Here is a 12,999-nt window from a genome sequence, read left to right as displayed (position 1 = left end):
GAGCCAGTACTTCACTTTATGTAACACTCGAACCCCCAAACCTCTGGACCCCTAGCCCCTGAACATCTGACTGAGCTTTGGATGCAGGGTCAGTCTTTAAGGCGCTGTGCCAAACAGGCCAAGGCAAGTTCTGTTCCCCAGAAATGGTGACACCCCCCGCCTTGCCTGACCCTTATCAGGGGTTGCAGCCAATCAGCTGAGAGCAGAGAGGAGCCTTCCAAGGGGCCATCAGAGACTCAGAGCCCACGAGGCCACAAGGAAGAGGAGACCTGAGGCCCTTGGGTGGGCACCAGCCAGCCATGGCCACAGCTGACACCACCTTGCCTTCCATCAGTACGCTGACTGCCCTCGGCCCCTTTCCAGACACACAGGAAGACCTCCTCAAGGTGAGGCCAGGCAGGGTCTAGGTGGCTGGCTGGGGTCGGGTCTGCAGTCACAGAGCTTGGGGATCAGGTCTGCATCGAGCCCTGGGATCCAGAGACCTGGCCGGGCTGGGGGTTCTCAGTCCCGTGCAGGGATCTGAATGTGGTGTGAGGGCCTATTTCTGTCTTGGAAAACTACGGCTCGGAGCTGAACCCCGTGGTGATCTAGGCTCCTTGGGACGCCAGGTATCAGGAGGAAAGAACAAAGGTGACCAGGGGACATCCAAGAATTAATCTTGGGAATTAATCTTATAGGGGGATTGGAAAGGAGTGGGAGTTTCTGGGGGGAAATTGAGGCAAGGCTGCCCCCCTCCCATTCTTGGCCCTGCCACCCCTTCCCCCATGCCTAAGTACAACTCCAGATAATGTAAGTCTTATCTCCAGTCGCCAGCCAGACCCTATAGACCTCTGTCCCTGAAGCTGGGGTGGGGGGTGGGGGGTCGGGGACAGTGTGAGGGAGTGGGACAGACAACACAGACAAGCAAACAAGACCCCCTTCTGGAGCCTCAGACCAGCCTGCCCCATCAGGGCACCAGGCCACTCTGTCCCGGGAAGGGTACCCTGGGGACCGCAGAAGTCTCACGCTATGGGCTCCCTCCCGCAGTGGTGGCGCTTTGAGGACGTGCAGGACTTGGGCCCAGGTCCCCCGGACCAGACTCTGCCGCTCCTCCACGTGAGGCCCAAGTTGGAGGACGCGCCTGGGGAGAGAGAAGACGACGAGAGGGATCCGGCCACTGCCTGGGACCTGGATCTCTTCTTCACCAACCTGTCGGGCCCAGAGCCCAGCGGCCTGCCTCAGACCTGCGCTCTGGCGCCGGGCGAAGGTCCCGGAACGCACTTCCCCCCGCAGCCCGAGGCCCTGGAAGCGTACGCGGGCGGCCTGGGGCTGGTGGCTGCGCCCTTGGGTCCCGAGGAGCACCCGGGCTGGGCGCGCCCGGTCCCACAAGCTCCAGCCCCCGACGCCTTCGTGAGCCCAGCCCTGGTCCCGGCTCCCGAGCCCAAGGCACTGCCGCTGCAGCCAGTGTACCCGGGGCCGGGTGCGGGCTCCTCCGGCAGCTATTTTCCGCGGGCCGGGATTTCGGTGCCCGCGGCGCCCGGCGCCCCCTATGGGTTGCTGTCCGGGTACCCAGCACTGTACCCGGCGCCGCAGTACCAAGGGCACTTCCAGCTCTTCCGCGGGCTCCCGGCGCCCGCCCCCGGCTCCGCCGCGCCCCCCTCCTTCTTGAATTGTCTGGGACCGGGAACGGCGGGTGCGGGACTCGGGGGAACCGCAGGGGACCCGAGAGGGACCGCGGAGACCGTGCCATCCAAGCGCAGCCGGCGCTCATGGGCGCGCAAGAGGCAGGCGGCGCACACGTGCACGTACCCGGGCTGCGGCAAGAGCTACACCAAGAGCTCGCACCTGAAGGCGCACCTGCGGACCCACACGGGTGAGGCTCGGAGGCGGGGCTGGAGGCGGCACCTCCGGAGCAGAGTGGCCGGGGGCGTGAGGCGAGGAGCCAGGGGCGGGGCTAGAGGCCCGGCCCAGGGGCGGGTCCGTAATGACACGAGGGGCTAAGCGGGGTCTCCGGGCGAGGAACGCGACAGAGGCAGCTGGAAGCGGACCGGGACCCTCAGCAGCAGGGCTAGTGGACAGGTAGCGGGGGTGGGAGGCGGGTGGAGGCAGAGAGAGCACCTGGAAAATCTGAGCTACGTTTCAGGGAACTGACGGGTACGATCTGGGCCCCGGCCTGGCCGGTTTGGCTCAGCGGATAGAGCGTCGGCCTGCAGACTGAAGGATCCCGGGTTCGATTCCGGTCAAGGGCACATGCCCGGGCTTCGGGCGCGATCCCCGGTAGGGGGCGTGCAGGAGGCAGTCGATCAATGATTCTCTCTCATCATTGATGTTTCTATCTCTCTCTCCCTCTTCCTTCCTCCTGAAATCAAGAAAAAAATATATATATATATATATTTTTTTTTTTTAAAGATCTGGGTCCCGGCTGAGGAGCAGAAAGCCTAGCAAGTGGTGTAGGGGGCGGGGCTGGAGGAGGGACTGCGGGGAGGGACCAAGTCTGGCTAGCCAGGGGCCTGGCCAAGACGCAGGGTTCAGGTTTGTGGCAAGCGGGGAGCGGAGTCAGGGGCTCAGGGGACGGAGCCAGGAGTATAGAGAGTAGGTTGTTTGCATGGCGGCGGGCCAGACTGTAGGGTTGGAGCTCAGGGGGAGATACAGGGCAGAGTCCGCTTCATGTGCTCAGATGCAGAGTGGTTCCAGGAAGAGACGGAGAAATAGCTGGAAAACAGGAGGGTGGGCCCAGGAGAAGCGGGTCTCGGAGCGAGGCTGTGGAATAAAGGTGGGAGGAGGAAGAGTGAGACCTATGCTTTAGGGCAGCGATTTTCAAACTTTTTCATCTCCTGGCACACATAAACTAATTACTAAAATTCTGCGGCACACCAAAAAAAAAAAAGTTATATTTTTTTGTCGATCTGACAAAAAATAGGTAAAATGACTGATTTACAAAAAAAAAAAAAAAAGTAATTACCTACCCTTTTTGCTCCAAAGTGACTTTTTAAAAAAATCAGATACCTATGCTTGCATATAAGGATTTCTGGTACCAAGAATTAACCAATCAGATGTAACCTTCTTATGCGACTTGACCAATAAGATACAACTCTATTATATGACCTAAATATTTATGGTTCAGGACAGGGCACTCACAATGGGTGACTATTGTTTTGTTAGTTGTTGTCATTTTATTTAACAACCTAAGGGTAAAGGAGTCAGTGACCCTGACTAAATAGGTATTTCACACTGGTTGAAAACCGCTGCTTTAGGGGTCGCATAGATGGTGGGGTCAGGTGTAGTGGGCGGGGGGGGGGGGAGCCTAATCACCGCAGACAGGGCCTGGAACACCAGGGGATTCTAAGGCTCAAGGCCAGGGGCAGGGTTGGGCAGCAGCTGGAGGGTCCCCTGAAGCAAGGAGGGGCCTGGACCATAGGGGACAGGCCAAAGGATGAGGGTAGGATGACTTTAGGACACAGGGGGAGGGTAACAGGGCCCAGGAAATGGGCCAGTGGTGCAGGGGATATGACTTGGGCCCAGGAAATGAAAACAGGCTTGGCGCCAGATGCAGGTTCTGAACAAGAAGGGTCGGGGTCGCAGAGGGCCAGAGAGTGAGTGTCTCCTTAAATTTTGCACCCTCTCCTCACCCTAGTCCTGGTCAAGGCTGAGCAAAGGAGTGTGGCCGGATGCAGGGGCGGACCTGAGGGAGGAGTGGGGCAGACAGTGGCACTCATGGTCTCCTCGCCTTCCAGGGGAGAAGCCATACGCCTGCACGTGGGACGGCTGCGGCTGGCGGTTCGCGCGCTCAGACGAGCTGACCCGCCACTACAGGAAACATACGGGACAGCGCCCTTTCCGCTGCCAGCTCTGCCCTCGGGCTTTTTCTCGCTCGGATCACCTGGCCTTGCACATGAAGCGTCACATTTGAGCCAACCCCACCACCACCCCCGGCACTTGGACCTTCCTGGGGTCTGGGGATGGAACAGGAGCGGATCCACGCAGAGCGGTTTCCCTCGGATGGACCCTGGCCCGGACTCTCGACCCACAGATCCCCAGGAAGAACAAGGACTGGCCCATAGGCAGACCTGGGGGAGCTCCCACATGTCCTGAGCCACAGGGAGCCACCCAGAGACTTCCCAGGGTCACGTAGACCCAACGAGACAGACTTCCAAATAAATGGACTCAGATGGACACTCAAACACTTGAGACAGACCGTTGGAGAGCTGGACCCTCAGACCAGCTCACAGGCGGCCTTGGACAGCGGAAGGGGTTATGGGGTGAGGCTTCTCAGAGACCCTGGTTTAGAAGGGGTCTTCACACTGTAACGTCCCAGCTCCGCGTAGTGGCTGGCGTCTGCTGTGAATGGTTATGGGTCCTGTACCAACGCTCTTCCTAGATAAAGCTTCAGCTGTGGCCTGGATTTGTGAGTTTTGGGTGCTGGATGATGGGAGGAAGCTGTAACCCCAGCGGTGATTTGGAGGGGCATACTCTCACACTCACCTCCTAACCTCAGCCATACCCCTCAGGGTCCTGCAGGCCTGGCCTCCCCTTTTCCCCCACCCCAAGATCAGGCTGCATCCTCCTTGCCTCCTGCCTTGAACCCCAGGGACATTTACAGGGACCATCTCCCTTTAAGAGGCCCCAGTCCGGCCCCAGAACACAGCACCCTTCACCATGCCATGATCCAGTGACCCCTTGGCTAGCTCAAGAAAATATGCAGAACGAAAGGGGAGAGGACAAGGAGCACAAACTCCCCTTTTTTAAATAAAAATATTTTTTATTGATTTCAGAGAGGAAGGGAGAGGGAGAGATAGAAACATCCATGATAAGAGAGAACCATGGATCGGTTGCCTCCTGCACGCCCCCTTACTGGGGATTGAGCCCGCAACCCGGGCATGTGCCCTGACCAGGAATCGAACCTGTGACCTCCTGGTTCATAGGTTGATGCTCAACCACTGAACCACACCGGCCAGGCACAAACTCTCCTTAAGAGAGCAAAAGTCCCAAGAGTTGGACCTCAGGCTGTAAAGCTGGAAAGGAAAAAATAAATAAATTTGTGTCTCACCCATAAGCCGAGGGAGGAACAGGGTCTGGCGGGAGAGTGGATTGAGATAAACAAGAATCAAAAGAGACCGAGGCTAGGCCTAGCGGAAGAACGTGAGCGGTGATTGGCCAGAAGTAGAGTCGGGCCGGGACACGCGAAACCACTGGGCCGTCAAAGGGCGTGGTCTGAGCCGTCAGGGGGTGGAGCCTATCAGGGGGCGCACCCAATGGAAATAGGAGGCGACCATAGGCTGGATGAATGAGGACCGGATCTTAGGGGAGTGACGGCCCAAAAGGAAGCCGCGCCCCCAGGGACAGGGCCTGCCTCTTCAAATCTCAGCTTCTCATCTCAGGGGCGGGGTTTCATCCCGAGAGGTTCCGCCTTGGGTTCTGCGGAGGGTTTGGGGAAATGAAAGTCACCAAGGACCCGGCCTGGTCCAACTCGTGATCCGGCGCCTCGGGGTCCCAACACAGACTCCCCGACTCCAGCCCCATGGCCACGCTGAGCCTGCTGCTCCTGGGCGCGCTGCTCTGGGTCCCAGCAGGGACCCTGACCTGCTACGGGGACTCGGGGCAGCCGGTGGACTGGTGAGTGCGGGGCCCCGACCGTGCCCCCCGGACCGGACTGCGGATGGCTGCACCCGGGTGAAGCCGGGGGCTTGTTCTCTTCCCCTTCCTCCGTTTCTGTCCATTTCCCAACCTCCAGGTTCGTCGTCTACAAGCTGCCGGCCAGTAACAACTACAAGTACTTGGATGCGGGCTCAGGGGGCTGGCGCAACGGTACGGGGTCCATGGACAGCCTGAAGGGCGCCGTAGGCCGCAGCTTGCTGCCGCTGTACCGGAACACCAGCCAGGTGAAGGGGGAGAGGGGGGAGCCGGCAGAACCCAGGTGGGACTCCGGGGGGCCCGGCCTGGGGGAAAACTTCATGTCGCCCCATCCATCTCCCCCAGCTTGCCTTCCTACTTTACAATGACCAGCCACCTAATAACTACGGGACTCAGAACTCTTCCAGCCGCGGGCACACGAAGGGTGAGGCCAGATTGGGGGCTGGAGAAGGGCTCTGGCTTCCTTATGCATATCCCCCAGCTGACTCCTGACCTGCAGGGGCGGGAGGGAGCTCCTTTAGGACACAGGGCAGGGTAGCAGGTTATCTCAGGTAAATGCTGCCTCTCTCTGGACTGTGACAACAGTGGGCTGCGGAAAGAGTTCAGCAGCGGTCCAGAGACTGCCCACACCCTCTCCACGCTTCCTGCAAACCCAGGACGTTCCTGGCTGCACATGTGCTTGTTGGGATGCCTTGAGCAGTTCCCCCTGAGCCTGTCTTTTGGTTCAGGTGCGCTGCTTCTGGACAAAGACGAGGGCTTCTGGCTGATCCACAGCGTTCCAGGGTTCCCTCCACCCGCTGCATACAGCTGGCCTCCTAAAGCCCACAGATATGGGCAGACCCTCCTCTGCGTGTCTTTTCCGTTCGACCAGTTCTCAAACATTGGTGAGTGGGGACAAGGAAGCAGGGTGATTCCCTGGTTTCCAGACCAGGATGTGGAACAGTCCCTAGTTTTCTCCTCCCCTTGCCTTCCAGGCAGACAGCTGCGCTACACCTACCCCAATGTGTATGCCCACCAGCTGGAAGGGCTCTTCCTCAAGAAGTTACCTGACCTGGGGGAGGTGGTCCAGGGCCACCATGTTCTCGACGGACCCTGGAACAGCAGCGTGACACTCACATCGAAGGCCGGGGCCACCTTCCAGAGCTTTGCCAAATTTGGGAAATTTGGAGATGGTGAGCCCTGAGGGTGTGGGTTGAAGAATGCTTTCTCTGCAGAGGTGGTGTCGGGTGTGTCCATGGCTGAGAGCAAGTTGGAGGTGGGAACTAGAACTCTTTGGGAGCCATAAACACATGAGAGGTACACAACCCACAGGCCTGGGCTCAGCCATTGGTTCCTGGTGGTGTGGTAGGTACATCATTTACCTGGACTCTCATTTTACCCATCTGGGAAAATGGGGGTATTAATATCTACTGTACAGGGTTGTTGTGAATGAAGTAATGAATGTAGTGTTTAGTAAGAGCTGTTAGCCAGGAATTGACAACCAAGGAAACTGAGCTCAGAGAGGGCCAGTAGCCTAGGGATTCCCTAGCACTGACCCTGACCCTGCCCATGCCCGCTTTCCATCCTCTGCAGACCTATACTCCGGCTGGTTAGCAGAAGCCCTTGGAAGCAATCTGCAGGTCCAGTTCTGGCAACACTCTCCTGGCATCCTGCCCTCCAACTGCTCTGGGGCCCAGCAAGTGCTGGATGTGACTCAGGTAGCCTTCCCTGGACCAGCTGGGCCCACGTTCAATACCTCAGACGACCACTCCAAGTGGTGTGTAGCCCCAGAAGGGCCCTGGGCCTGTGTGGGTGACATGAATCGGAACTGTGCAGAGGAGCACCGAGGTGGGGGCACACTGTGTACCAAGCTGCCTGCCTTCTGGAAAGCCTTCCAGCCTCTGGTGAAGGCCTGGGAACGTTGTAAGAGCAGAGCAGCACCTCATCTGCAGAAAGCCCAGCGGAGCATATAGGAGCCCGTTTGGACTTCAGTTTAAATCCCAGTTCCGTCCCTTATTGTGTGACCTTAACTGTGTGCCTTAACCTGTGACTCAATTTACTCATCTGCAAAACGGGAACCATAACACTTGACTCAAAATTTATGAGGAATAAAAGGAAAGTGGTAGATGGGGCTGTTAACGTTTTTTTCAGGTGGGCGCTGGGACTCAGAACAGCGTTGCAGCTTCCTGGGGCCCGGGGGCAGCTGGCTCATAGGTGAGACCACAAGGAAAGACCCACATGAGCCTCCCCTCCCCTCTCTATAGTAACCAGGACTGGCGTTCCTCCCCTTAACAAGAACACAGGCAGGAGGGCTAACACCTTGCCTCGCCAGGGAGGTGGGGCAAGCCTCAGAAAGCTCACGAAGCACAGACACACTTTATTTATATGTGTACATATGTATACAGGCGGCTGTACAGTGCAGGGCCAGCGGCCCCCTCAGCTATGGGCCAGGGGGCATGGGGCAGGGGGCCCTTTTGGTCAGGCCTGATGGAGGCACAGCTTCAGCGGGGTACCTGGAAGTCAGCCCCACCTCAGGCTTGGTGGCCTGGAGCAGGGGAATGGGTGGGGCTGGGGGCCCTGTGCTACTTGTTGCATTTTTCGTAGGGGCTACAGGAGGGGTCTGGGCCTCTGGGGAGAGCTTGGGGGAGGTGGGCTTGGAGCGAGGCCCGCTCTGCGTGGTCCGCTCCTCCACCATCTACCAGCCCCCGGCGTTCGGGGCCTCGGAGGACCTCTGGTGCGGGACGCACCAGGGGTATGGATCCCGGCAACCCCTGAGAGTCCGAGCCCAGAGACCGGGGCACCTCGACCTTGGCCCCAGGCCGCTCGGGCTCTACCACAATGGGCACTAGGGTCGTGCCCACCTCACCGGAGCTGCTGCGCCGGCCTGTCTCATGTTCTTGCACCGGGCTCAGTGCAGCCTTGGCGACCGCCCTAGCCGCCCCACCCAAGCCATCCTCGGTCTGCACGGTCTGCACACTCTGGTGCCGCGTGCCGCTGGCATCCCGCTCCAGGGTCCGACCTGCGGGAGTCGTCGCGCGGGGCTGGGTGCAGGCCTCCGCACCGCCGGGGGACTCCTCTTTACTCGAGGCCCCCGTCGGCCTGGAGGTGCCCTGGGGCGGCAGCGGGTCCACTCCCAGGCTGAGGGGCGACTCCTGGCGGCCCAGGCGGCGGACGGCAACCTGCAGGGGCACACCAGGCCCCTCGACAGGCGGCGTCTCCCCATCGGACTCGGCCAGGCTGTGCAGCGCCAGCTCCCCGTGGAAGTCCTTGCGGAAGTCCGGGTGGCCCACCTCGAGGCTGTGCTTGCGCAGCGCTCCCTTCTTGTCCGCGCCCAGCGAGGCGCCCAGCTTCTCCGCCGACTGCACGCGTTTGAGAAGCGGCGAGCGCGGGGGCTCCGCGCTCTTGGGGCGGGGGCGCACCACCGGCGGCGAGGAGTGCAGCTTGGCCGGGAAGCTCTGTGTCGTGTGGGAGCTGCCCACCGTGTGGCCGGGAAGCGGTGGCGGCGAGGCCTGCGTGGGGGACGGCGTGTGCGCCAGCGGGGACAGCGGGATGTTGCCGGCCGACTTGCAGCGCGCGGAGCGGTACTGGCGGTGCAGCTTCGGCGACAGGCCGTGCAGCGTGCTGGGCCGGATGTGGTGCGACGCCGAGGACGCCGGGGAGTTGGGCGTGCTCGAGGCGGGGGAGCTGCTTTGGGACGAGGCACCTGAGGGTGGGCAAGAGGGGGTGTTCCGCGGGCCGGCACCGCCGGGGGACCCGCCTCCGCCGCCCGGCGCCGGCCCAGAGCTTACCTAGGTAGGCGGAGTCGGGTGTGGAGCGGTAGCTGTGGGTGGGTGAGCGAGCCGGGAGCCCGTGGGTGGGCGAGCCCGGGAGGCTGTCGCTGGACGACAGCGAGCGGTTTAGCGACGACAGCGAGCGGCTAGTGTGAAGCAAGTTCGACTGCTTCGTGATCTTGCGGAAGAGGGAGCTGCGCTTCTTGCTGGGGAGTAAGGAGAGGGCCGTCTACCTTAGACCAAATTCACAACCCCCGGCTCCGCTTCAGCCCCTGGGACCGCCCACTCCTCTGGCCCCGCCTTCTCCAGCTACAACCCACCTATCAAAACCAAAAGAGCCTTCCACATGGGTCCGCTTGGCTCCTCCCACCTATTTTTTTGCTGGAGTCACCTATCAAAGCAGGACCAACCTCTTCTGGCTCCTCCCACCTCTCTAGTCCCGCCCTCTCCTGCTACAACTCACCAATCAGGGAGGGAAGAAGTTCACCTGACTCAGTTCAGTCTGGCTCCTCACTAGTAAATCCCCACTCGCGACTTGTCCAGGCCGAACCCACTAATCAAAATAGAACACTCTCCTGGCCCCACCTCCCTCTCCCAGCTCCCCCTACCTATTAGGGAAGAATTATTTCAGTTGGCCCAGCCTTGCCTGGCTTGCTCATTCCAGATAGAAACCCCTTCTCCTAGCCCTCCCAGTGGACTACACACACTCAAAAGGACAAGGCCACCTCCTGGACTGTGCCCTCGCTAATCCATGTCTGCTGGCCCCGCCCACCTGCCCAAGACACAACCCAACGCTCTTCTTCCAGCCCAGGCACCTGGCACTGTCCCCCCCCCCCCCCCTCTCGTTTCTGCTCTTTACTCGGGGGCCCCCACACTTCTTTCTCCTGTCCACAGCTGTGGCCCGGCCCTCCCATCTTAACCCTGCCCACGGTTCAAACCCTGGAGGGTTCCCCTGTGCCTGCTTGTATAGCCCCGCCTCCGCACTCGGCCCCACCCACCTCTCCTGGCCCTCCTTAGCCGAGGGTCTCCGGTTCCTCCGTGCCATTTTGGCCTTGTAGCTGCTGCGCCTGGCAGGGCCGATGCGAATGGAGGTATTTTCGAAGGGTGTTGTGGTCACTGCCACCTTGTTGCCACTCTGGGGGAAGAAGGGAGGCAAATGTTCAGGCAGCTTCAGCTCCCAGGACCCCCGCTCCCCTCTCCCCAGCGCGCTACCTCCCTGGCACTCACCTTAAGGATCAGCTCCACGACCTCAGGATGCACCATGCCATGCACAGGCTCCCCGTTCACGTGGGTGATGAGGTCCCCCGCACAGAGCCCGGCCTCCTGGGCTGGGCCCCCCTCTTCCACGTGCTGGGGACAGGGCGCCACACGGTGCAGGGTTAACAGGATCAGTAACCAGGAAGCTCCCCAAGCGTATGTGCCCCACGCCTAGCTCTGCATTTACTTGAATCCTTGTAACACCTTATGAAATAGTAATTACTCTTCCCAGTTTACAACCGAAGAAACTGGAGCTCAGAGGGGGAAGGGCACTGAAGGTCATAGGAATCTCAGCCAGGCGGCCTGGATCCGGAATGAACTGTCCCTCATTTCTGGGGGTTAAAGGGGAGCTTCTCTCCCTCACCCCCCATCTTGGAACACAGACCCCACCCATGAGTGCTCACCCAGACAATGTGATGGACACTGTAGACGTCTGAGTCACCCATGTAGACGCGGATGGCTCGCAGTGTGAAGCCGTACTTCTTGCCAGAGCGTTGGATGGTGATAGGGGAGCGGAGCCCACTGACAGCCGGTGAGTAGTCCCGGCTGGGTGAGGAGTCCCTCGAGGACGGGTTGGAGGAGAGAGATCGTGGAGACATGGGGCTGGCCAGGGGTGAGCTTCCATGAGGGTCCACTGCAGACACAGAACCATGGTCAGAGGTCAAGGCCAGCGATCACAGCTCTCCCAGTATCTGCTCCTCCCACCTCCTTAGGCAAAGTCCCAGAGCTCTCATTGGTCCACCCCAGTGCCAATCACTGTGCACAGGAAAAATGCAGCGTCTTCATTGGCCTGTCCTGGCACAAATGGGGGCAGGCCCTCCCTGCCAGGTGGGGCCCAGCATCACCTGCAGGAATCATGACAGACAAGGCAGTGGCAGAGGCTGACTTGATGACTTTGCCCCCGGTTCGAGAAGGCCGCTTCTCTACTGCTGGGTCCCCTGACAGCTGCTGATGCCGAGCCCGGCGCAGAACCAGGTCATTGGTGGCCCTCGGGCCGGATGGGTCCCCATCCTTTGAAGGTGGGCAGAGGTCACCTGGGCGTGGTTGGTCCGCTGCAACAGAGCAGGTGGGTGAGGAGGCAGTCCAAGGTCAGGGCCTCTGGCCTGTGTTCACTCTGCCTGGAATGCTTTCCCCACGTCTCACCCTTGTGGGAATGTCAGTTTCCTGGGAGCAGGTGACATGCACCCGGCACAACCCCTGGTAAACAGAAGTGCTCAAATGCATTGTTGACTGAGAGCGTGGAATGCGGGGTGTTCCTCAGGCTGATGAGAACCCAGACCGGAAACAGTACCAGGCTTACTGAATGCTCAATATATGGCCGCGGGGGAGCTGGGGAAGGCGGCAGGAGGGGGCACTCACTGGCTTCGGAGTCCCCGCCACTGGCAGAGCCATCCCCTTGAGCTGCCTCTTTGGGGACCCGTGCGTCCAGTGAGCCTGGGGGGTCAGAGGTGGGCCTGGCAGACCTGCGCAGCTGGGTCTCATCCTCATCCTCTTGGGGGGCGCTGAAGCGGCTGGGCTCCAGCAGCGCCGAGAACCGGCGGCGCGCACCCAGGGGCGGACTGGCCTCCCCCTCCAGGAAGCTGGCCTCCGATGCCGAGAAGCGCTTGCTGCTGAAAGGGGGGCGTCGTCAGAGGCGACAGGCCTCTTCATTCCCGCTCCCCAAACCTAGCCCGGCCCCTGCTCACATCTCTGGGGAGCCCCCTCTCCAGGTCTTCTCGCGCAGGGTCAGGCTACCCAGGCCCTCCCGCTTGCCGGCCACCTTCTCCTCTAGACCCTTGGCACTCGGCTCCCGCTTGCTGCCCCCCGCTGCCGCCACCGGGGTCTTGGGCTCATGCTGCGACAGCTGCTCCATACTGCTATACACCTGCAAGGGAGGGCGAGCGGTGGTGAGGGGCACGCTCCCGAACCAATGGGCTTCCTGCTACTGGGCACGCCCCGCCCATCTCTGAATTGTCGCCCAACCACCTACAAATCTGCAGCTCAGACCCCACCACACATATTTAAGCCCTTAGCCAGTGGTTCTCAACCTTCCTAATGCCGCGACCCTTTAGTACAGGTCCTCATGTTGTGGTGACCCCCGACCATAAAATTATTTTCGTTGCTACTTCATAACTGTAATTTTGCTACAGTTATGAATTGTAATGTAAATATCTGATATGCTATATGTGTTTTCCGATGGTCGCGACCCACAGGTTGAGAACCGCTGCCTTAGTTTCTTTTTTTTAAAAGGGCAAAAAAATACCTTTTTATGGAAATAGGAGATGAAGAGAAAGCGACATAGTGAGAAAACAAACAAACCTGCGAAATACGGCTGGCCCGCAAAGAAGCTGTTTGAATGTAGGCGGGGAAGAGCGACCAGCGTCAAAACGCAACATTAATTCAA

General features: G+C 60.0%; 3 protein-coding genes across 3 annotated transcripts in view; 2 read left to right on the top strand and 1 right to left on the bottom strand.

Moving 5' to 3' along the window:
• Positions 1–299: 299 nt before the first annotated feature.
• Positions 300–4,441, top strand: KLF1 (Kruppel like factor 1). Its single transcript, XM_006105031.3, has 3 exons — positions 300–386; positions 1,027–1,852; positions 3,714–4,441. Exons 1-3 carry the CDS (start codon positions 300–302, stop codon positions 3,887–3,889), a joined length of 1,089 nt encoding a protein of 362 aa, XP_006105093.1. The 3' UTR covers positions 3,890–4,441.
• Positions 4,442–5,355: 914 nt separating this feature from the next.
• Positions 5,356–7,714, top strand: DNASE2 (deoxyribonuclease 2, lysosomal). The gene is made up of 6 exons (XM_006105030.3): positions 5,356–5,592; positions 5,711–5,858; positions 5,956–6,034; positions 6,339–6,494; positions 6,585–6,782; positions 7,183–7,714. Exons 1-6 carry the CDS (start codon positions 5,498–5,500, stop codon positions 7,560–7,562), a joined length of 1,056 nt encoding a protein of 351 aa, XP_006105092.1. The 5' UTR covers positions 5,356–5,497; the 3' UTR covers positions 7,563–7,714.
• Positions 7,715–7,952: 238 nt separating this feature from the next.
• MAST1 (microtubule associated serine/threonine kinase 1) overlaps positions 7,953–12,999 on the bottom strand; it is a 29,306-nt gene continuing 24,259 nt past the window's right edge. Inside the window, 9 exon segments of the mRNA XM_006105025.3 lie at positions 7,953–8,284; positions 8,286–9,292; positions 9,378–9,565; positions 10,358–10,494; positions 10,587–10,709; positions 11,021–11,250; positions 11,462–11,668; positions 11,976–12,223; positions 12,302–12,480. Coding sequence (XP_006105087.2) covers positions 8,030–8,284; positions 8,286–9,292; positions 9,378–9,565; positions 10,358–10,494; positions 10,587–10,709; positions 11,021–11,250; positions 11,462–11,668; positions 11,976–12,223; positions 12,302–12,480 — 2,574 coding nt within the window. The 3' untranslated portion in view covers positions 7,953–8,029.

Source organism: Myotis lucifugus, unplaced genomic scaffold, assembly GCF_000147115.1.
Source record: "Myotis lucifugus unplaced genomic scaffold, Myoluc2.0 scaffold_629, whole genome shotgun sequence".
Taxonomy (NCBI): Eukaryota; Metazoa; Chordata; class Mammalia; order Chiroptera; family Vespertilionidae; genus Myotis; species Myotis lucifugus.
The sequence above is the reverse complement of the archived record's forward strand: the minus strand, read 5'-3'. Positions and strand labels throughout refer to the sequence as shown.

What these genes read in the sequence shown, in the direction of transcription:
- KLF1 (XM_006105031.3), top strand. Translation starts at nt 300, where the DNA reads ATGGCCACAGCTGACACCACCTTGCCTTCCATCAGTACGCTGACTGCC. An exon ending in CACAGGAAGACCTCCTCAAG is followed by an intron (nt 387 to 1,026) that starts GTGAGGCCAGGC and finishes TCCCTCCCGCAG; the next exon opens with TGGTGGCGCTTTGAGGACGT. An exon ending in GCACCTGCGGACCCACACGG is followed by an intron (nt 1,853 to 3,713) that starts GTGAGGCTCGGA and finishes CTCGCCTTCCAG; the next exon opens with GGGAGAAGCCATACGCCTGC.
- DNASE2 (XM_006105030.3), top strand. Translation starts at nt 5,498, where the DNA reads ATGGCCACGCTGAGCCTGCTGCTCCTGGGCGCGCTGCTCTGGGTCCCA. An exon ending in CAGCCGCGGGCACACGAAGG is followed by an intron (nt 6,035 to 6,338) that starts GTGAGGCCAGAT and finishes CTTTTGGTTCAG; the next exon opens with GTGCGCTGCTTCTGGACAAA. An exon ending in ATTTGGGAAATTTGGAGATG is followed by an intron (nt 6,783 to 7,182) that starts GTGAGCCCTGAG and finishes CATCCTCTGCAG; the next exon opens with ACCTATACTCCGGCTGGTTA.